Source organism: Phoxinus phoxinus (assembly GCF_949152265.1).
Source record: "Phoxinus phoxinus genome assembly, chromosome: 15".
Taxonomy (NCBI): Eukaryota; Metazoa; Chordata; class Actinopteri; order Cypriniformes; family Leuciscidae; genus Phoxinus; species Phoxinus phoxinus.
The window spans coordinates 10,364,617-10,387,846 of record NC_136890.1 but is presented as its reverse complement, the minus strand read 5'-3'; the positions used below and the strand labels follow the sequence as shown (position 1 = coordinate 10,387,846).

General features: G+C 38.1%; 2 protein-coding genes across 5 annotated transcripts; both read right to left on the bottom strand.

Moving 5' to 3' along the window:
• Positions 1–582: 582 nt before the first annotated feature.
• Positions 583–6,715, bottom strand: LOC307011983 (L-rhamnose-binding lectin CSL2-like). 2 transcript variants are annotated; one of them, XM_079638130.1, is made up of 12 exons: positions 6,585–6,715; positions 6,025–6,057; positions 4,821–4,865; positions 4,604–4,733; positions 2,001–2,110; positions 1,884–1,928; positions 1,648–1,783; positions 1,445–1,558; positions 1,203–1,247; positions 977–1,115; positions 777–886; positions 583–661 (listed from the first exon to the last, which is right to left on the bottom strand). In XM_079638130.1, the coding sequence occupies exons 1-9, from the start codon at positions 6,613–6,615 to the stop codon at positions 1,217–1,219; spliced, it is 675 nt and encodes a 224-aa protein (XP_079494256.1). In that variant the 5' UTR covers positions 6,616–6,715; the 3' UTR covers positions 583–661; positions 777–886; positions 977–1,115; positions 1,203–1,216. The 2 variants fall into 2 exon arrangements, with proteins under 2 accessions (XP_079494256.1, XP_079494257.1); XM_079638131.1 differs by lacking the exons at positions 6,025–6,057; positions 6,585–6,715 and adding an exon at positions 5,848–5,976.
• A 10,017-nt stretch (positions 6,716–16,732) lies between these two features.
• On the bottom strand, positions 16,733–22,892 carry LOC307012251 (L-rhamnose-binding lectin CSL2-like). 3 transcript variants are annotated; one of them, XM_079638675.1, is made up of 12 exons: positions 22,751–22,892; positions 22,186–22,218; positions 20,981–21,025; positions 20,764–20,893; positions 18,138–18,247; positions 18,021–18,065; positions 17,789–17,924; positions 17,590–17,705; positions 17,348–17,392; positions 17,122–17,260; positions 16,929–17,038; positions 16,733–16,812 (listed from the first exon to the last, which is right to left on the bottom strand). In XM_079638675.1, coding segments are annotated over exons 1-12 (942 nt in total). In that variant the 5' UTR covers positions 22,782–22,892; the 3' UTR covers positions 16,733–16,810. The 3 variants fall into 3 exon arrangements, with proteins under 3 accessions (XP_079494801.1, XP_079494802.1, XP_079494803.1); XM_079638676.1 differs by having other exon boundaries at positions 22,009–22,218; positions 22,808–22,870; XM_079638677.1 differs by having other exon boundaries at positions 22,009–22,218; positions 22,751–22,815.
• Positions 22,893–23,230: the final 338 nt, after the last annotated feature.

The window sequence follows — 23,230 nt, the reverse complement described above, 5'->3', positions numbered from 1 at the left end:
CCAAGCTCACAATGTCAGAACTACCGGTAAGCCAGAAGCTACTGGCAACTTACAAACCTTTTATTTTAAAATGTTTGTGACCAGCTAACTTGATTCTTGCACATTTTGTTCATCAGGATAATCTTTCGAATTAAATGAATTGAAGCCTTAACAATCTCCAGAAGTAAAGCCCTAATCATAGGCTACACCCTCCTGCTTAGCTACAGTTTAGACTCTTGCTTACTGCTATGATCTACCGCTTTTAATTTTATCTTCAGAAAATCCAGTGCTCAGAGGACAAAGCTTGGCACCAACGCTAAAACTAGAAACTTGTTTATTTATAAAAAAATGTTTATGACCATGCCTCTGTTGCAAGCTTTCTATAAACTAGTTGAAATCAATGGCACAATTTGAATGGGAACAGTTTCCAAAAAGTCTAAACCATTTCACACTACAATCAGTCAGCCCATCTATTGTGCTTAGAAAGTAGCATATTTAGGCTAGTTATATTTGCTGACATTTGTTTTACTTTGCAGTAGAATGGTGTAGAATTTTGATGGTGTATGTGATGGTTTGTGAAATGATCATACTAACAAGAACAAATGTCTTCAAGGCATTTATTGCAAAGAAACCATTTTTAAATATGCTTGAAGCTGAAATCCATAAGTCCAGACGCTGTATTCTGCAAGAAAGCAAAGGCACCATGAACAGAGCTATCAATCTAGTGTCTTGAATAATCCCAACAAGGTTGCATTTAAAAAAAAAAAAAAAAAAAAACGATACACAGTAACACTTACAGTCATCTACACAGCTGTAAGAGACGTACAGAAACTTGAATGTGCCGACACATGGATCTGTGAAGACACCATTGGAGGCTACTAGGACACAGCTATTGAGTCCTTCACACCTATAAAAAGGAGAAATAAAAGAACCTTGACTGACTTATTTCTATGATAAACTGCATTTAAACCATTTATAAAAAAATAAATAAACTCACTCATCAGTAACTATTGCCAGGGAGTTTGAAGAGTAGCAGTCAGTTTTGGCAGTCTGAGAAGCAGGTCGTCTGACAGAACATGTGCTGCGGTCAGTTCGCCCAAAGTTAGCAGTGTGAATGTTGATGACAGTCCCTTGTTCTAAAAATGACGACAATTCAGCTTCAAATCAACTTGCTCTAAAACACAATTCAACTTAGAGCAAAACTCATGTAGCATTATACACACCACATATCAGCGTATTATTTGCGTTTTCGCAGATCACACTTGAACCTACAGAAAACAGAGGATGTTAGATCATTTTAGTGAGGTGAATTGTAGTCTTTCAAATAGGAGTCTTGAGCTGGTGTAAAGTGATCATGCTTTTGAGAAGCATATCTGGTGGTGACAACTAAAGATTTCACCATTCAAAGCTCAAACACTTCCTGGATCAAAGTGAATTTGTAGTAGACATGTTAACGGATACTCACGGAGTGCAGATGGGAGGCAAAAATAGGAGACTGAGGTACTTGTATGTGCCAACGCAGGGATCAGTAAAGACGGTTTGTGTCGCAAACAACTCACAACTTTCCAAGCCATTGCAGCTTTACAAAAAAAGGGAAAAAGAGAGCTTACATTCATCATTACTAAAGACAACAAGGTACAGCAGAAGTGACATACAGTATTCAACTACCTTTTCGACACAGGAGCCAGTGCATTGGGAGAATAGCAGTTGGAGTTTTGGAGCTCACTGGATGGACGTCCTTCCGAGCATGTGATTTTATCTGTACGTCCATAGTGTGCGGTATTTATCTGAATCTTACCACTTTCTACATGGATTTAAAAAAAAAAAAAAAAAAATTACATGAACAAACATGTAGAAGATTAAGAACCTATATTTTCCAAATTAAACATGGAAAAATAGCTCACCACACTTCAAGTAAGCGTATCCACCATGACAAGTCACAGTTTTTTCTGGAAGAGGAAGACATTATACAGGCTTGCACAGAAAGTTGATGAAGAGGAAAAGAGAAAAACAACCCAAACCTGCAGTGATGCAAATGTAGTTGGTAGTGTAGTACTTGTAAGTGCCATCACAAGGATCTCGTGCTGCAAGTCCTTGCGTGTTTAACTCGCACACGCTCAGTCCATCACACCTGTTTAAAAGGACAAAGATGCAGTCTGACTGGACTCTTGGAAACCGTAGTCTACATAACTCACCCGTTCAAAAAACAAAGTATGACGCTAAAGGCACCTGAACTGTAGGTACACGGAGGTTCAATACAGCTTGAAAAACGGAAAGGGGTGTAAACCCAGGCAGTCTAATCAAAATGAAAGCGTCCAAACTGCAATATTTAACATGCAATACAAAATTAAATGAAAATGACTTCTTGCATGTGAAAAAAGGAAAATAAAAAAAGTGCATTAAAAAGACCAGAAAGCAAACGTTTAGCTATGGTCATTTTTAAAAAAACTTAATACTTTCTCTAATTTTACTTGAATCTGAAAAGATAATTTTGAGTGTGCGGGCAACTTCGGCTAATTGGTTAAATTTTGTTCTACGCACCAGAGAACTGAATGGCTTCTCTTTGAGTACATACAATTCCCTTGGATAAATGCTCGACAAACATTTTTACATGTACCTGACAGCGATTGGCTGCCATCTTGCCTTTCAGGCTCCTGTAGGATTGAATTAAACATCCGCTTCTCATCGGTGCAAATGCACAGTTAACAGTGACAAGGCGATTGACCATGCTCTGGTTGACAACTGCAGAGTTGTAATCTGGTGCCGCTGCTCTGTAGGCGACCGAGACAAATGTGCTGAAGCATACTATGTTTTTAATTATGATTAATATGTCTTTGTTTTGGTGCCACCCTTGCCATTGTTGACCCGGTGTAGTGCGCTCTCCCAGAGGAATAAGAAGGACGAACTCAAACTTTACATCAGAATCAGCTAAGTAGTTAGTATAGAGTCATGCGTCATGGTTTTTACTGAAACTTGGCTGCATCCGGATATTTCTAGCTTACTCATTGAGTTGGACGGCTTTTCTCTGGTACGTTCTGATAAGAGCCTGGAGTCGGGTAAGACAAGGGGGCAGACTGAGTTTATTAATAGTAGAGTAGGCAATATACCACACAAGAGACGCTGTAACCCGTATGTTGAGCTATTATGCTTGTCTCAGGCCGTTCTACCTTCTGAGGGAGTTTGGGAACATTGTGATGCGTTTGTGCCCACAAGTGGAAACGCAGGGAGAGCTGCGGCCCAAGTGGCGGACTGTGAACAGACCGCTGCAACATACACCAGATGCTCCATGCTCATTATGGGATTTCAATCATTCCAAACTTGAAAATGTCTTTACCTGGGTTTGAACAGTACATTAAAATGTGACACTAGAAACAGTAAAACTCTTGCTCAATGCGATGGAAACATTCAAAACGCATATATTAAGCTAGAGCTAAACCACCACGGTACAATTCGGATCATAACATTGTTCATTCTCATATCAGATTTGAACAAATCCACAGCTTATTTTCACTTTTGTGTGGATGCTGTCATACCCCAAAAGACAATAAAACTATCCCAACAACAAGTCCTACATTACTAAGGACATCAAGGACTGCATAAAGTCCAAGAGGCTTGCCTTCAGGAATAAGGACCAAGCACAACGAAGATGAGCGCAGAGGAAGCTGAAACTCAACATAGCTAAGAATCAATGCAAGGAATCCATAGAGAAGGACTTGTGCAAATACAAAGAAACTGTGGGATGAAAAAACATGAAATCCATTACAAATGTGACTCCCACTAAGAAAACACTGAACAAAGCTGATGACAAAACATTGGCCAATGATTTAAATAATTTCTAGATTAGGTTTGATTCACATGACTTCTCTTTAAAACGATAACATAAGTGATTTCCAAGTTCAATGATAGACGTTAGTCCATGGAAGTCACAAGACTTTTAAAAAGAAAAAACACTAAGGCAACAGGCCCTAATGCCGTCTCAGCTTTCCTTTTGAAGACATGTGCAGAGGAACTTACACAAGCCAGGGTATTTCAAAGGTCTGTTAATTACACCGTATTATTTCTGGAAAAAAGGCAATCATTACTCTTCCAAAAAAAAAAAACAGTTCTTCAAGAAAATAATTATTAGACCAGTAGCCCCGTATCAGTTTGCCTATAAAGACAATCGGGGCACTGATGCTATACTAACCAGAATACACCATTTAGCAACACCTTGAAAAACCCAAGGCCTACACCAGACAGCCATGTGTAGTCTTCAGCTCTGCTTTTAATACTCTGCAGCCACACATCCTTCTCAGTAAACTCAGACAGATGTCTGTTAAACAATACATATCTGAGGCCTGTTGCATGAAGCTAGTTGAAAAGAGTTTCAGAGTAGTTTTTTTTGACAGATCCATATAAATCCAACCTGGTTTAGATAGTCCATTGGGGTCACAACGCTCAGTATAAACTTGTTTTGGTGTCTGTTACTGCACTATTTTTATGTGACAGCCTTTGTCCAAGAAAAATTTACCTAGGGACAAATAAAGTAACCTCTTGAATCTCGAGAACGAGACTAAACCGAGCAAGCAGACTCAATTCTACCCATACTTGTTCTGTCTGAAGTCACAAAGAAAGAGATTCTTACCGTTTAGAGACTACAGGAACATCCATTGAACACTGAGTATTAACCGTTTGTCCTTGAGGTCGTCCAACACTGCAAATGTTGCTGTTTGTGCGACCAAAGGTGGAAGAGTCCACACGGATCACACCAGAGTCTAAATGGAAGAAAAGCATCATGACATCATAAATTACTCGTAATGCATTCAACTAAAATATTTTATTGCTTTTATCTTCAATCTTACCACAACTGAGACGCTGGACAAACCCATCACATGTGACAACAGTCTCTGAAAAGAGAAGAGTCCAGCTTCAGGTTTCATTCATCATTAGTAATAAGGTGAGACTAACAAACTATGAGGGAAGAGAAACTCCAGATACTACATAAGCAAAATACTACATGCTGTGAGACACAAAACCTTAAGTAATGTGGGTTTTGGAGTGAATTATACACGTAACAAGAATTTTATTGGATTACCACGATCCGTCATTTTACAGTATCTTTGGCTATCACTTAATTTTGGGTTTCAGTAAGTTGCAGTTAAGAGTGAGCATATCTTCCTTTAAGCAAAACTGCCTTTAGCATAATATGTATTGACTGATTTAAGTTTTATGACTTCACATACAATTACGGCAGAGCACTACAGTGTGAGGATCTTAAAGATGCTGACCTCCAACCGGTTTTATATGCAGAGTTTAAATGCCTTGCTGACAGATTTGACCATGCTAAGCACCAGCCAAAGAGCAAAAGCTGACAAAAGCTGTTGTTGACCCACACAGAATGTTCTAATCACACTCTGTGTGATCGTACACACCAAAGGTTTAAGATTTAAAAAAAAAAAAAAAATGTTATTGAGATTCCGTCTTGTAAGAAGTGTTCACGTCCTCAAAGAACTCGCAAGTAAAACAATCTGAGAGCTCCGACTCGCAGCACGTGATCAGTGTACCACCTGACCGCTGCAGATTCATTTAGGTGTTGAGAACTCTGAGGACATGAACAGCTCAAGTAGAACATCACAGGTTGTCATCTCGTAATAGACCCTAGTGTCAGGGTAGCGCCATAGTTATCTTTTGACAAGAATGAAAACTAGGCTGTGAGGGACAGAAGTAAAAGTGGGTTACCTACTGTAAATGGATCCTACTGTTGATTGTCCAGCCAAAATAATAATAATAATTCAATAGACAAATTCGATAAATTGGTTTTTGAAAGTTGTGTTATGAAAATTACATGATCTAACCTTTTTTAGCCCATTCAGTGTGCAGTCTGCTCACCATTGTAAAGATTGGAAGTCAATCCCTCAGAGCCCTGATTTTCATCCATGTCACAGTAAATTTAATATGCCATTTACCCTGACTAAGGTCTATTATCTTAATTACAGCATACTATGCACACAGCATATACGGTAATGGTTGTGTAACTGCTGATTGGTAACTGGACTGATGAATTACCGGCAGATATCAGCAACCTGGAGTTCAGAAGCACTGTAAAAGAAAAACAAAGTTTCTAAATTAAATGACAACTCCTGTTACATTTCATTACCCATAAATGTACAAGGTACATTTCAGAACTTCCAGAAGAGATGGAAGTGCTTCAGTAAAATTAAACAAAACGGAATAGGCTACTGATCAACAAAGACGACCTGTATATTGATAACTCAGTCGTACTGAGAGGCAATAGTACCATTTGGTTTCATTTTTAATTTAAATTAAGCTTTACGTGCAGATAATTATTTGTTATGCAATATGCAAAATAGACGATGGCGGATACAAATTCTGAAGCCTTTTTTTAGGTCCAAAAGAGGACATGTCCGGGCGAAAAAGGACTAGTCAACACGATTAAAAATAAACAAAAGTGTATGGTGCTTTATGCGCACGGATTGAAGGCCGTTATTGGACCTAAGGCTACCAAACGAAAACGCTAACGTGGACTTGAACAACTTGTTAACTTTTCGAACACTTACATTTTTAAAACAAACACGAAAGGAATTGAATCGAGAATAAACACTTACATGTAAATAGGATGACACTCAAATAAACCATGTTGACGATAAAGGAAGAAATTCTACCTCTGCTTAGTTGGTATCAGTTGAGAGGATCTACTTGTACAAGTTCGTTCCGACGTCACGTCCAATTCGCCTTTGGCTAAGCCACGCCCTAGAATGTAGATTGACCAATCACAGCGCAGCGAAGAACGAGCTCCCACAGAGGGTCCGACACATTTTCACGGCGCTCCATTGACTTCAACGCAGGAGGCTCATATTTTTGGTCTCAGCAGGCTATTACGTCGTCGTTTTATAAAAAATATGGTTAAACGTTGTGCCGGGGGCATTTGTAACACAGATACGCGTTTCCCAGAGAGGTTGGAGTGGGTGTCCGTTTTTTCCCCTTCCCAAAACCGAAGTTAAATACTGACAAGTGTCGTCTTTGGATTAAACTGTGTGGACGTCCTCACAGTCAGCGAAACCCCTCAAGATCAACAAGCTCACTTTTGTGCTCTAAGATACATTTAGCTTTTAACCTTACTGTGAAGTTATAGTTAGACAGTTTTATGCTGGTTTAGATTTATGATTTCGGTTCTCTGCCCTAATTGTTGATACGCTAGCAGCACACGCTGCTAATAAATACAGCTTTATACTCGCGTAGTCCGTTTGCTTTGTAAATAATAACGATTATAGAAGTGAATAGAGACCTACCCAGTTTTGCATGAACAGTGTTTCTCCTGATATTGTGAGTAACAGCCTCCGTCTCGATTAGTATATGCTGTGTTCATTTTTTGACTGTGACCGTTATGCTTTTGCCTGTATTTGGATGCCTTGTTGTTGCTCGCGTTTCACCGTATGTCTTGAATAAAGCCTTCAAACGCACACTGCAGACACGTTTGCCTACTTCTATCGGACACTTTATTTGCTGCTTTATAAAAGTTTGATAAAATTTCAGCAGGAAGAGCCGTCACAGCATAAGCCATGTTGATGCCAAACCAGAGCGCATATGAAGTTGTCGGACTCGGAGGTAGCAACAGTAACTAAGGGGGGCGGGGCTTAGCCAAAGGTGAATTGGGTCCTTCAAACGCAGCGACAACTCCATTCACTCCAATGGAACGGTTTTTTTTATAGCAATGGCGGCTCGCGGAGCCTCTCAATAGTTCCCGGAAGTAGCGGCCGCGCCGTAGAGTTCCAGCAGAACAGACCGTTTGTGATGCCCTTTTAAAAGGTAAGACGTTTAAAGAACAAGATTGTATATTATCAGTACATCGGAATCAAGTTAACTTGTGTATTAAAGCATGCTAGTTGATTATTGCCATATAAATTAGTAGTTTTAGGGGACGTTATCGGATAAATGATAGGTCATTGGATAAAATTAGTAGCGCATAACAAACCACGAACAGCCTATTAATGTTAAACCCGTTATATTAATGTAGCTGTATCCTTTCTTGTGTGTAATAAGAGGGAAACGCTTCTAAACAGAGGCTAAATATAACATTGGGACGTGTGATAGTCATTAATGGAAGTGGTAATAAGAATATCCGTTTAATTTCGTATTAAATGTGCAGTAACAGAATAAAATCCTAATTATTTTAGATTGCATATTTGAGTAAACAAAAACGTATGGGTGGAGTTTTTTAGGCATTGTGTTTCTGTTGAATATTATCTGTCTATTTTACTGTTTCAGCCAAGCTGATTTTGTATATAATTTGTCCCGTTTTTGTCTCCTTTATCTCTTTCAACCCAAGAAGCATAAGCGGATTCAGTGGATCCTGCAGACCCCCGCACTGACGCTGTCCCCTCACCTTCAGTCTCGGCTCCTTGGATTTGCAAAACTTTTCTTGCTCCTTATTTTAAATAAACATTCAACTTGCCAGTGTTGGTCTTTGTGAAAAAGTGCAGATACACCTAAGTAGCCTACTATGATTAACGCTCAATTTAACAAAAGTTGTTAAATTATCTCAACATCTTTAAAACGAAAGGTTTATATGAAAGGTTTTAAACATAAAATGATGCCATATAATTTCGTTTTCAATTTATTATTCTTAAGACAATAGTTTATTTATTTTAAATGGTTTATTTTTGCGGACAGTTGCACAACCTGATATTTTGGGGGTTTAAGATAAAACATAAAATATGTATTATTTAAATGTATTAAAAATGAATTTAAACTAAATAGGTTTTATAGATTAAAGTGATTTATGTCATGAATTTATCAAATTATGTTAAAAGGAAATAATGCACTTGGACACAAAATGCAATTGGACACTTGGAAATAATGTGTGTGTGTATATATAATCATGTTTTGTTTTTAGAACTGAATATATTGAGTATTAATTTATATAGTAATACGTGCATGGGGTGCATAAGCATGGTAAACATTAAGATTATTTGAAGATTCACTTAATTCAATTTTACATTAAGACAATCACCTGTTACCAAGTCTCCTGTCCTTGTGAAACCATAGCACATTAGGCTACGTGATACTCTTAAATAACATACAAGTTTGAGAACACAAAAATACTTCAAAACAATTGCAACACGGTCTTTTACCAAGGTAACGTTAGCTAGAAATATGTTAATAAAGGCAGGCAACGCAAGTTGAGCACACTAATCATTAAATATTATCAGATTTTTATATTTTAAAAACAACATTGATGTAACTACATACACATACTACATTCACATGTCAGTGTATTATATACATATTGTAAATCAATGCATTTATTGACTACAAATGACCAAAAATCACAGTTCTGCTCTCTAACTCCATTGATTTGAATTGGCGCCGAAGCACTTCCTGGAACTATCCGCCGTTACGCTAATCACGTGACGAAGAACCATTTCGAACTTCCGTTGTCGCAACTCTCTCTCTATATGGCTCTGAAACGCAGGTGATGCTGTTTGTAATTTAATTTAATTTAATGCAATTAGCTCAAGAACTACGTGGGGCGAATTCCAATCGGAATGCCCCAGGGTCATTCCCGGGATTCGGTAATATTTCAGTCCCCCAGACTTTTTAACGGTGGTTAACCAAAATTATATTAAAAGCTTTTCACAATACTTTGGTATGTCCATAATGAATTAAAATATATTGCATTTAAATATTATTATTTTTTATCATAAATATGTCTTCTATTGTGTACTAAGCATTTTGTTATGTCCCTGAGGCACTTTACTGAATTTGTACTTAGAAAATAAAAAAAATGTGCATAGTGTCAATTTTCTTTGGCAATATTGTATTTATTTGTTACATTCTTGTTAAAAATATTTTTCAAAAACAAATGCAAGATATTTTATTTAATACAAAAAAAACAGACTATAAATTGTGATGTCCCTCAATCTGACCCATACTGTCTATGATCTGACCTCAACCCCGTTCATAATTTAGACTCCACCCATATGTGACATAATTTATCAGAAATGACAATGTTCTTTTAACAGTGCTGAAGTAAAGTATTAACAGAAGATGGTAAGTATAGTAGCCTATCATACTTTTTATTAATATTTTTAGGCGTAGGCTATATAGCCAGTGAGGGTACTGTCAAGCTTAACAACTCAACCCCATCACATAAAATTAAGATGAAAAATTATTATTATTCTAAATATTATTTTTAATCCATAAGTATATACAATGTACTTGTTTCATCACTGCCATATAGTCGACTACTCTCCTACATTACACTAGGAGCAGTGGCCATTTTTTGCAACAACAACAACAACAAAAAAACTCAACCCCGTCACACTCAAACGTGTTTCAATTCATTTATAAATATTTTTAATAAGAAGAAAAAAATAGTCTTGGTTTCTGTGAAGATATACTTACTAAAAGCATGACAAGTCGTAATTTTGTTATAAATAGAACTATTGATATAATGTGTCCACTTAAACATTGGCAAGGATGTCAGAAATGTCTGACACACCAGCAGCAAAAAGACAGTGCTGTGCATGCAACTATGTTGACCCAGAAAGAAGGGCACAGTATGAAAAAGATCATTTTTAAAAATATATATAATTGAAGGCAATGCCTCCATTTAAACCGGTTATGTCTTTAACCCCGTCACACTATTCTCAACCTTGTCACATTAATATTTTGGGGAAAAATTGGGAAGACAATTCAAAATGAAAGCATTTCTTGCTGATTACCACCTGACATGTTAAGGACTAACAAAATAAAATTGTAGTTTTAGTTAAAAATCTAAATTGAAAATATTTTTTTACAAATCCTAGAAATGCAGTCCTGAAACGGCAGCCTCCGGAAATTAACGTGGCTCTCCTTCATCCACATGATCCACATCGCTTCACTCTCACTTGATCCTTTATTTGTTGGTGCATGCTAAAATACATATTGTAAACATCTCTCTGGTATAGTTTATTCTGATTCATTCAATTGTTTATATAGTGTATTATATATGAATTATTTATAATATTGTATAAAATATTACATGCAATTAGTGCATTAGTTAACATGAAATAATAAACAAAAGAGCAGCATGTATCTTGTTAACTTGATATTTACATGTAACTTGATATTGCGACAGAAACTTTTAACTCTCTCTTTCCCAGTACTTTAGAGTCTGGTAAAGTTTAGACACAGTTGCTCCGTTGCGCTTAAAGAAGATTAAAGACTCAGTCCCTTAAGAGAGCAGCCAGAAAAATGGAGCGCAACTGGAAGAAAATAAAACTAGAGGTATTTTGCATTTCATGGAAAGAGAGTTTTCCATCTCTCTTTTTTTGAGTGTTTGAGAGTTTTTGTTTTCCATCATTCTGAAACGCCAGGCTTTGAAATTCACATTTGAAGTTGTGATGTCACAATTTTCTTCTACACTCCTTGGCATGGATTTTTAAATCAAGGCGGCTTGCTCTTAACATGTCTTAACATAACTTAGCATGAGAACTTAACATGACTTAACATCTTAACATAACATCACAAGAGTGGTACCGAGAAAGACTGCCTTCCAAAAGATCAAACTATTAGAAATACGTGGATGGTTGATTTCACTAATTAGTTATATACACTCTAAAAAATGCTGGGTTGTTTCAACCCAATTTGGGTCAAATATGGACAAACCCCAAACGTTGGTTTAAAAATGTAATTTAAAAATGTAACCCAACGGCTGGGTTTGTCCACATTTGACCCAAAATTGGGTTGAAACAACCCAGCATTTTTTTGAGTGTATCCTGACTGAAAAACTGTGCTAATTAGCAAATCCAGGTGATTGGAACAAAATACTGAGGAGGACTTTTACTTTCTGAACCTGGACTTTACACCTCTGGTGCCAAGTATTTTGTCCTCAGAGGCATTTAATTGTGATTGCATTGGTTCATTTCAATCGGACACGCACAGGCTCAAACAAATACAGCTCTACTAAAGAGCTGGCCATCTCGAGCATGACACACGAATGAAATTCACCAATCACAGCACTGGATGCTTATCTTAAAAGAGGTAACGCCACTGAAATTAAGTGATTATGACTGTGGGTGGAAAATGATAATATAATATCTATTACAAATATTTGAACATTTTGATGCAAAACAACTTCATAAGCTAACCCCCAGAAATGTAAAGATGTGAATGCATTTCATGACCCCTTTAGTCAAAGTGAAAAAAAAAACCTGATCTCCAATAATTCTGAATACAAAACTTTAAACCCCATTTAATACGACATGCCTAAATTACCAGTGCAACTAACTGCTTTCAGCAGACACATAAATAGTTGTGTGTGGTCAGTGGATTTCAGCGGAAATAAATATGATCCAACTTTTGTGATGTCTTCTTTTTTTTTTGTATCTTTTAGATCCTGATCTCTGAAGGCTTGGGTCTATACGCAAAAGACCCCAAATTTGTTGACTTTGCAAAACGGGAAATTGCAGGTGCCTGTCACATGACTATTGACGAAATGGAGAGCGCTGCAACTGACCTTCTAATTCAAGGGAGGACAGGGCAACCAATCGGACGCCTCGAGGAGGATCTGTCTGATGAGATGAACTGTGTTATAACATACTAAATGGGTTTCAGTTTGTTGGGGGAAGCGGAACATAAATTGTCAGTGTGATTGTGATGTTCTCTGCATCACTAACACAAATACATTCACCTCTTCATATTCAGCTCATTTGAGCAGATTTATATTCAATTCCTTCAGTAGATGTAAGGAACTTGTGACCACAATGACCTGTATATCCCAATTGCTTCGCACATACGTTTAGTAAGAGCCTAACTGGACCACAAGATGAGCCTTTATACTCGAAATAATTGAGATTTGGTAAACCTTGCCCATTTATGTTGAATGTATTTGTGCTTGTGGAAGTTTTCATTTTTCATATGATTAATTAGCCTAATAAAGAGCCAATATCTTTCAAATGACTGGATCTCACAAACCTACAGGGAAATGTTACTACTATAATGTACTTCTCTCATTCAGCACAAATCCAAATGTTTCCATAGTTGTGATTTAACATTAAATTGCTAACCTATTATTTATTTTGAAAAACCTGTGTGCTTTACTCGTGTGGTAATGTTCACATAAAACATCATTCACACATTAAAGATGTTTTGGCGTACCACCGCCGGTGGTTAAGTTGACCGGCACAGCCCTATTTTAAGGTTATTGCAAAATATGTATACATATACAAATATTTAAGTAATTGAGTAGGTAGAGACGTATGCTTCACCAAACGCATGTACCATTAACAACACCAGAGCTTACAGCAATCACTCACATCAAACAATCAAAAGTATTAGCAAACGACAACAATCTAATGATCCAATCAATTGCCGATGGACAAAATCAAGTCCTGACCAACATTTTCTTTATGTTTGAGAAGCAGTTTTATTTGGACGCGTCGAAAAAACAGGGAAGAAAAGACTCTGTTATTGCTTATTTCCCCAAAATTTTGTTCAACTTACAGTTGTTTACATCTGAATAGATCAGTATTGCATATAGCATTATATTCAGTAGTTTTGAGGGGCTTAAATCCTTGACAGAACCAGAGACATTTAATAAGCCCCTCTCTGTGTTTTGATTTGACCCCATTTTTTGGGAGCTTGGGGGTCCCTGATAATGTATCCATCATAAACCATTATCACAATACCTGAAAGTTATTAATTTTCCCCAGAATAGATACCAGCTGCGCTTTCTTTGCTGTTTCTCTCCGACAGCAAAAACCACCTCCCTCACACACTCATTTCACTTGCGCCGATGAATATTGTTGGGCTTGAATTTGAGTGTGGGATTGTGTGTATTGCACATTAATTTTACACATTCCTGCAGATTTTGTGCTCACACCCAAAGCACACACAGCCACCTCTCAATACTAATCATGAGACATCATGAAAACATAAATGTCGTTTTCCGTACACCATTTGAGGGATTGTGAGAAAGCAGTGAAGAACATCTGGGTTTCTGATGGAGAATATGGCTTAAACGGTCAAATACACACAAAATAATGTCAAAATACCGGTATTGGCAAATATTCACAAACACAGTTAGTTATGATTTAAGTGAATATAAACAGTTGAGAAAGACGTCGCATATGTACCAGTATAATCGGTATGTGTGTCAGGTTGTAAAGTGACAGCAGCTTAATTTACCTGCTGCCAAATATATAGTATTAAAAATAATATTTTTTATAATTGTTATATATTTTAATATAAATAAGATGTAAAAAATATCAGTAACACTTTAAATTAAGGTTTCTTTATTAACATGAACTAATATTGAACTTCACTTATACATCATACTGTATATTCTTCTACTAATATATCTACTAATATTTACTAATACATTATTCAAATCAAATATTGACATCATAGGACCCTTCCTTGTCTCGTTCATAAACAGCCGTCTTAGTTTGGGAACTGTTCCCACTGCTCTCAAACACGCCATTGTTAGACCGCTGCTCAAGAAACCCAACCTTGATCCCTCCATACTGTCCAACTTTCGCCCAATATCTCACCTGTCACTTCTGTCTACATTTACATTTACATTTATGCATTTGGCAGACGCTTTTATCCAAAGCAACTTACATTGCATTATCCTATACATTTATACATAGGTATGTGCATCCCCTGGGATCAAACCCACAACCTTGCGTTGTTAACACAATGCTCTTACCACTGAGTTGATGGAGAAGCTTGTTTTCTCCCAGCTTCAGTCACACCTCCAACTGCACGTTATTGGTAATAAATTTCAGTCCGCTTTCAGGTCTAGACAGCACCGAATTAGCGTTACTGAGGATCAAAAATGACATTCTTGGAGCCCTGGACAGTAAAAGATCTGTGGTTTTGGTGTTACTGGACCATTTTACACCGTGGATCATGCCATCATCATCTCCCGTCTTCAACATGCTGTCGGTTTGCAGGGCGCGGTGCTCAATTGGTTCTCTTCATATCTCACTAACAGAACTTTTTCAGTAATGCTTAATGACTTTTCCTCCTCCGCTGCCCCCCTCACATCTGGTGTGCCACAAGGATCTATTCTCGGTCCTATTCTGTTTTCACTCTATATGCTGCCACTTGGACAACTCATCTCCAATCACAACGTTCAATTCCATTTCTATTCAGACGACCTCCAGATCTACCTTCCTGCGATTATGAGTATTCGTTCTGCGCTGGACCCTATCCATAACTGCTTTCAGGACATCAAACAGTGGCTTTCGCAGAATTTCCTTCATCTGAATGAAGGAAAGACTGAGTACATTATGTTCAGCCCAGACTCCCCTAACAGCTCTCTCAGTTTTGGTCCTCTAACACATCAGTTTGCACCAACCTGGGTGTTATTTTTGACAAAAGTATGCTGACAAACAGATTAGTTCAGTTGTGAGGGCGAGCTTTTACCAGCTAAGGCTCCTCAGTAAGGTAAAACCATTCTGGTCAAGAGCTGACCTTGAAAAAGCCAATCATTTCTTCATCAGCTCGAGGATAGACTACTGCAATGCCCTCTACACTGGACTTAATTACTACTCAAACGGCTTCAACTAGTACAAAACGTGGTAGCACGTCTTCTCTTCTACACCTCCAAACACTCACACAACACCCCAGTCCTCCGCTAGCTCCACTGGCTTTCGGTGCGGTTTAGGGTGGAGTATAAGATCCTGCTGTTTGTGTTCAAGGCCATCAATGGTCTGGTCCCGGCCTACCTCGCCGAATTAGTAGCGGTCTATCAACCAGCCAGAACTTTGCGCTCCTCTGAACACACCTCTCTGGTCATTCCCAAGTTCAAATATAAAAAGTTGAGGCAGGTAATTTGCCATCCAGGGCCCAAAGCTGTGGAACGCACTTCAAGCATACCTACGAAGCATCACCGTGTAGAGTGTTTTTAAATCACAGCTGAAAACATCTATTCAAACAAGCTTTTAACACGTAGCCTCCGACTTGACTGCTATTTTTACGTACATTATGCTTTTATATATTGTTGTCTTTTGATGTTTTACTGGAAAGCACCTTGTGCATCTTCTGGCTGCTGTAAGGTGCTCTGCAAATAAAATTTGATTGAAGGACCTTTTTTCCACTGGCTTTTGGATTAATGCAGAAAATAAGCTCTGTGATCAAGTTTGATTCTTACAGGTTGTTTGAGAAATTCACAATTGAATGGGCACATGACCAAGCTCACAATGTCAGAACTACCGGTAAGCCAGACGCTACTGGCAACTTACAAACCTTTCATTTTAAAATGTTTGTGACCAGCTAACTTGATTCTTGCACATTTTGTTCATCAGGATAATCTTACGAATTAAATGAATTGAAGCCTTAATAACAATCTCCAGAAGTAAAGCCCTAATCATAGGCTACACCCTCCTGCTTAGCTACAGTTTAGACTCCTGCTTACTGCTATGATCTACCACTTTTAAAATTTTATCTTCAGAAAATCCAGTGCTCAGAGGACAAAGCTTGGCACCAACGCTAAAACTAGAAACTTGTTTATTTATAAAAAAATGTTTATGACCATGCCTCTGTTGCAAGCTTTCTATAAACTAGTTGAAATCAATGGCACAATTTGAATGGGAACAGTTTCCAAAAAGTCTAAACCATTTCACACACTACAATCAGTCAGCCCATCTATTGTGCTTAGAAAGTAGCATATTTAGGCTAGTTATATTTGCTGACATTTGTTTTACTTTGCAGTAGAACTGATGGTGTATGTGATGGTTTGTGAAATGATCATACTAACAAGAACAAATGTTTAAGGCATTTATTGCAAAGAAACCATTTTTAAATATGCTTGAAGCTGAAATCCATAAGTCCAGACGCCGTATTCTGCAAGAAAGCAAAGGCACCATGAACAGAGCTATCAATCTAGTGTCTTGAATAATCCCAACAAGGTTGTATTTAAAAAAAAAAAAAAAAAAAACACGATACACAGTAACACTTACATTCATCTACACAGCTGTAAGAGACGTACAGAAACTTGAATGTGCCGAAACATGGATCTGTGAAGACCCCATTGGAGGCTACTAGGTCACAGCTATTGAGTCCTTCACACCTATAAAAAGGAGAAATAAAAGAACCTTGACTGACTTATTTCTATGATAAACTGCATTTAAACCATTTATAAAAAAAACTCACTCATCAGTAACTATTGCCAGGGAGTTTGAAGAGTAGCAGTCAGTTTTGGCAGTCTGAGAAGCAGGTCGTCTGACAGAACATGTGCTGCGGTCAGTTCGCCCAAAGTTAGCAGTGTGAATGTTGATGACAGTCCCTTGCTCTAAAAACGACGACAACTCAGCTTCAAATCAACTTGCTCTAAAACACAATTCAACTTAGAGCAAAACTCATGTAGCATTATACACACCACATATCAGGGTATTATTTGCATTTTCGCAGATCACACTTGAACCTACAGAAAACAGAGGATGTTAGATCATTTTAGTGAGGTGAATTGTAGTCTTTCAAATAAGAGGCTTGAGCTGGTATAAAGAGATCCATGCTTGGAGAAGCATATCTGGTGGTGACAACTAAAGATTTCACCATTCAAAGCTCAAACACTTCCTGGATCAAAGTGAATTGGTAGTAGACATGTTAACGGATACTCACGAAGTGCAGATGGGAGGCAAAAATAGGAGACTCTGAGGTACTTGTACGTGCCAACGCAGGGATCAGTAAAGACGGTTTGTGTCGCAAACAACTCACAACTTTCCAAGCCATTGCAGCTTTACAAAAGGAAAAAAAAGATGCTTACATTGATCATTACTAAAGACAACAAGGTACAGCAGAAGTGACAGTTTTCAACTACCTTTTCGACACAGGAGCCAGTGCATTGGGAGAATAGCAGTTGGAGTTTTGGAGCTCACTGGATGGACGTCCTTCCGAGCATGTGATTTTATCTGTACGTCCATAGTGTGCGGTATTTATCTGAATCGTACCACTTTCTACATGGATTTTAAAAAAAATAAAAATTACATGAACAAACATGTGGAAGAGTAAGAACCTATATTTTCCAAATTAAACATGGAAAAATAGCTCACCACACTTCAAGTAAGCGTATCCACCATGACAAGTCACAGTTTTTTCTGGAAGAGGAAGACATTATACAGGCTTGCACAGAAAGTTGATGAAGAGGAAAAGAGAAAAACAACCCAAACCTGCAGTGATGCAACTGTAGTTGGTAGTGTAGTACTTGTAAGTGCCATCACAAGGATCTCGTGCTGCAAGTCCTTGCGTGTTTAACTCGCACACGCTCAGTCCATCACACCTGTTTAAAAGGACAAAGATGCAGTCTGACTGGACTCTTGGAAACCGTAGTCTACATATCTCACCCGTTCAAAAAACAAAGTATGACGCTAAAGGCACCTGTACTGTAGGTACACGGAGGTTCAATACAGCTTGAAAAACGGAAAGGGGTGTAAACCCAGGCAGTCTAATCAAAATGAAAGCATCCAAACTGCAATATTTAACATGCAAAAATACAAAATTAAATGAAAATGACTTCTTGCATGTGAAAAAAAAAAAAAAAAAAAAAAAAAAAAAAAAAAAAAGTGCATTAAAAAGACCAGAAAGCAAACGTTTAGCTATGGTCATTTTTAAAAAACGTAATACTTTCTCTTTCTAATTTTAATTGAATCTGAAAAGATACTTTTGAGTGTGCGGGCAACTTCGGCTAATTGGTTAAATTTTGTTCTACGCACCAGAGAACTGAATGGCTTCTCTTTGAGTACATACAATTCCCTTGGATAAATGCTCGACAAACATTTTTACATGTACCTGACAGCGATTGGCTGCCACCTTGCCTTTCAGGCTCCTGTAGGATTGAATTAAACATCCGCTTCTCATCGGTGCAAATGCACAGTTAACAGTGACAAGGCGATTGACCATGCTCTGGTTGACAACTGCAGAGTTGTAATCTGGTGCCACTGCTCTGTAGGCGACCAAGACAAATGTGCTGAAGCATACTATGTTTTTAATTCTGATTAATGTCTTTGTTTTGGTGCCACCCTTGCCATTGTTGACCCGGTGTAGTGCGCTCTCCCTGAGGAATAAGATGGACGAACTCAAACTTTACATCAGAATCTGCTAAGTAGTTAGTATAGAGTCATGCGTCATGGTTTTTACTGAAACTTGGCTGCATCCGGATATTTCTAGCTTACTCATTGAGTTGGACGGCTTTTCTCTGGTACGTTCTGATAAGAGCCTGGAGTCGGGTAAGACAAGGGGGCAGACTGTGTTTATTAATAGTAGAGTAGGCAATATACCACACAAGAGACGCTGTAACCCGTATGTTGAGCTATTATGCTTGTCTCAGGCCGTTCTACCTTCTGAGGGAGTTTGGGAACATTGTGATGCGTTTGTGCCCACAAGTGGAAACGCAGGGAGAGCTGCGGCCCAAGTGGCGGACTGTGAACAGACCGCTGCAACATACACCAGATGCTCCATGCTCATTAGGGGATTTCAATCATTCCAAACTTGAAAATGTCTTTACCTGGGTTTGAACAGTACATTAAAATGTGACACTAGAAACAGTAAAACTCTTGATCAATGCTATGGAAACATTCAAAACGCATATATTAAGCTAGAGCTAAACCACCACGGTACAATTCGGATCATAACATTGTTCATTCTCATATATCAGATTTGAACAAATCCACAGCTTATTTTCACTTTTGTGTGGATGCTGTCATACCCCAAAAGACAATAAAACTATCCCAACAACAAGTCCTACATTACTAAGGACATCAAGGACTGCATAAAGTCCAAGAGGCTTGCCTTCAGGAATAAGGACCAAGCACAACGAAGATGAGCGCAGAGGAAGCTGAAACTCAACATAGCTAAGAATCAATGCAAGGAATCCATAGAGAAGGACTTGTGCAAATACAAAGAAACTGTGGGATGAAAAAACATGAAATCCATTACAAATTTGACTCCCACTAAGAAAACACTGAACAAAGCTGATGACAAAACATTGGCCAATGATTTAAATAATTTCTAGATTAGGTTTGATTCACATGACTTCTCTTTAAAACGATAACATAAGTGATTTCCAAGTTCAATGATAGACGTTAGTCCATGGAAGTCACAAGACTTTTAAAAAGAAAAAACACTAAGGCAACAGGCCCTAATGCCGTCTCAGCTTTCCTTTTGAAGACATGTGCAGAGGAACTTACACAAGCCAGGGTATTTCAAAGGTCTGTTAATTACACCGTATTATTTCTGGAAAAAAGGCAATCATTACTCTTCCAAAAAAAAAAAACAGTTCTTCAAGAAAATAATTATTAGACCAGTAGCCCCGTATCAGTTTGCCTATAAAGACAATCGGGGCACTGATGCTATACTAACCAGAATACACCATTTAGCAACACCTTGAAAAACCCAAGGCCTACACCAGACAGCCATGTGTAGTCTTCAGCTCTGCTTTTAATACTCTGCAGCCACACATCCTTCTCAGTAAACTCAGACAGATGTCTGTTAAACAATACATATCTGAGGCCTGTTGCATGAAGCTAGTTGAAAAGAGTTTCAGAGTAGTTTTTTTTGACAGATCCATATAAATCCAACCTGGTTTAGATAGTCCATTGGGGTCACAACGCTCAGTATAAACTTGTTTTGGTGTCTGTTACTGCACTATTTTTATGTGACAGCCTTTGTCCAAGAAAAATTTACCTAGGGACAAATAAAGTAACCTCTTGAATCTCGAGAACGAGACTAAACCGAGCAAGCAGACTCAATTCTACCCATACTTGTTCTGTCTGAAGTCACAAAGAAAGAGATTCTTACCGTTTAGAGACTACAGGAACATCCATTGAACACTGAGTATTAACCGTTTGTCCTTGAGGTCGTCCAACACTGCAAATGTTGCTGTTTGTGCGACCAAAGGTGGAAGAGTCCACACGGATCACACCAGAGTCTAAATGGAAGAAAAGCATCATGACATCATAAATTACTCGTAATGCATTCAACTAAAATATTTTATTGCTTTTATCTTCAATCTTACCACAACTGAGACGCTGGACAAACCCATCACATGTGACAACAGTCTCTGAAAAGAGAAGAGTCCAGCTTCAGGTTTCATTCATCATTAGTAATAAGGTGAGACTAACAAACTATGAGGGAAGAGAAACTCCAGATACTACATAAGCAAAATACTACATGCTGTGAGACACAAAACCTTAAGTAATGTGGGTTTTGGAGTGAATTATACACGTAACAAGAATTTTATTGGATTACCACGATCCGTCATTTTACAGTATCTTTGGCTATCACTTAATTTTGGGTTTCAGTAAGTTGCAGTTAAGAGTGAGCATATCTTCCTTTAAGCAAAACTGCCTTTAGCATAATATGTATTGACTGATTTAAGTTTTATGACTTCACATACAATTACGGCAGAGCACTACAGTGTGAGGATCTTAAAGATGCTGACCTCCAACCGGTTTTATATGCAGAGTTTAAATGCCTTGCTGACAGATTTGACCATGCTAAGCACCAGCCAAAGAGCAAAAGCTGACAAAAGCTGTTGTTGACCCACACAGAATGTTCTAATCACACTCTGTGTGATCGTACACACCAAAGGTTTAAGATTTAAAAAAAAAAAAAAAAATGTTATTGAGATTCCGTCTTGTAAGAAGTGTTCACGTCCTCAAAGAACTCGCAAGTAAAACAATCTGAGAGCTCCGACTCGCAGCACGTGATCGGTGTACCACCTGACCGCTGCAGATTCATTTAGGTGTTGAGAACTCTGAGGACATGAACAGCTCAAGTAGAACATCACAGGTTGTCATCTCGTAATAGACCCTAGTGTCAGGGTAGCGCCATAGTTATCTTTTGACAAGAATGAAAACTAGGCTGTGAGGGACAGAAGTAAAAGTGGGTTACCTACTGTAAATGGATCCTACTGTTGATTGTCCAGCCAAAATAATAATAATAATTCAATAGACAAATTCGATAAATTGGTTTTTGAAAGTTGTGTTATGAAAATTACATGATCTAACCTTTTTTAGCCCATTCAGTGTGCAGTCTGCTCACCATTGTAAAGATTGGAAGTCAATCCCTCAGAGCCCTGATTTTCATCCATGTCACAGTAAATTTAATATGCCATTTACCCTGACTAAGGTCTATTATCTTAATTACAGCATACTATGCACACAGCATATACGGTAATGGTTGTGTAACTGCTGATTGGTAACTGGACTGATGAATTACCGGCAGATATCAGCAACCTGGAGTTCAGAAGCACTGTAAAAGAAAAACAAAGTTTCTAAATTAAATGACAACTCCTGTTACATTTCATTACCCATAAATGTACAAGGTAGCCTACATTTCAGAACTTCCAGAAGAGATGGAAGTGCTTCAGTAAAATTAAACAAAACGGAATAGGCTACTGATCAACAAAGACGACCTGTATATTGATAACTCAGTCGTACTGAGAGGCAATAGTACCATTTGGTTTCATTTTTAATTTAAATTAAGCTTTACGTGCAGATAATTATTTGTTATGCAATATGCAAAATAGACGATGGCGGATACAAATTCTGAAGCCTTTTTTTAGGTCCAAAAGAGGACATGTCCGGGCGAAAAAGGACTAGTCAACACGATTAAAAATAAACAAAAGTGTATGGTGCTTTATGCGCACGGATTGAAGGCCGTTATTGGACCTAAGGCTACCAAACGAAAACGCTAACGTGGACTTGAACAACTTGTTAACTTTTCGAACACTTACATTTTTAAAACAAACACGAAAGGAATTGAATCGAGAATAAACACTTACATGTAAATAGGATGACACTCAAATAAACCATGTTGACGATAAAGGAAGAAATTCTACCTCTGCTTAGTTGGTATCAGTTGAGAGGATCTACTTGTACAAGTTCGTTCCGACGTCACGTCCAATAGCGTGCCGCACGAGTGCTATTTTTAGACCGCAAGGCCGCGTGACGTCAGCAACGTAAACCGGAAGGGGGTCAACATAGAAGCGCGCTCGCTTATGATTCATGCTAGTACTGCTTGTTTTCTGCCGGTTATCCCTCAAATAAGAACATGCCGAGTAAACACTGCTGCTATGGAACTTGCAGGAACGACTCCAGACACTATGACCGTCCACATATGAAGGATGTATTCTTTATTCGTTTCCCGAAGCCAAAAACCCAGAGGGATAAATGTGAACGATGGGTAAACTTGTGCGGACGTCCAAAAGACCAGTTCAATGCCAGCAACGTGAAACCATTCACCTTCATATGTTGTAAACTTA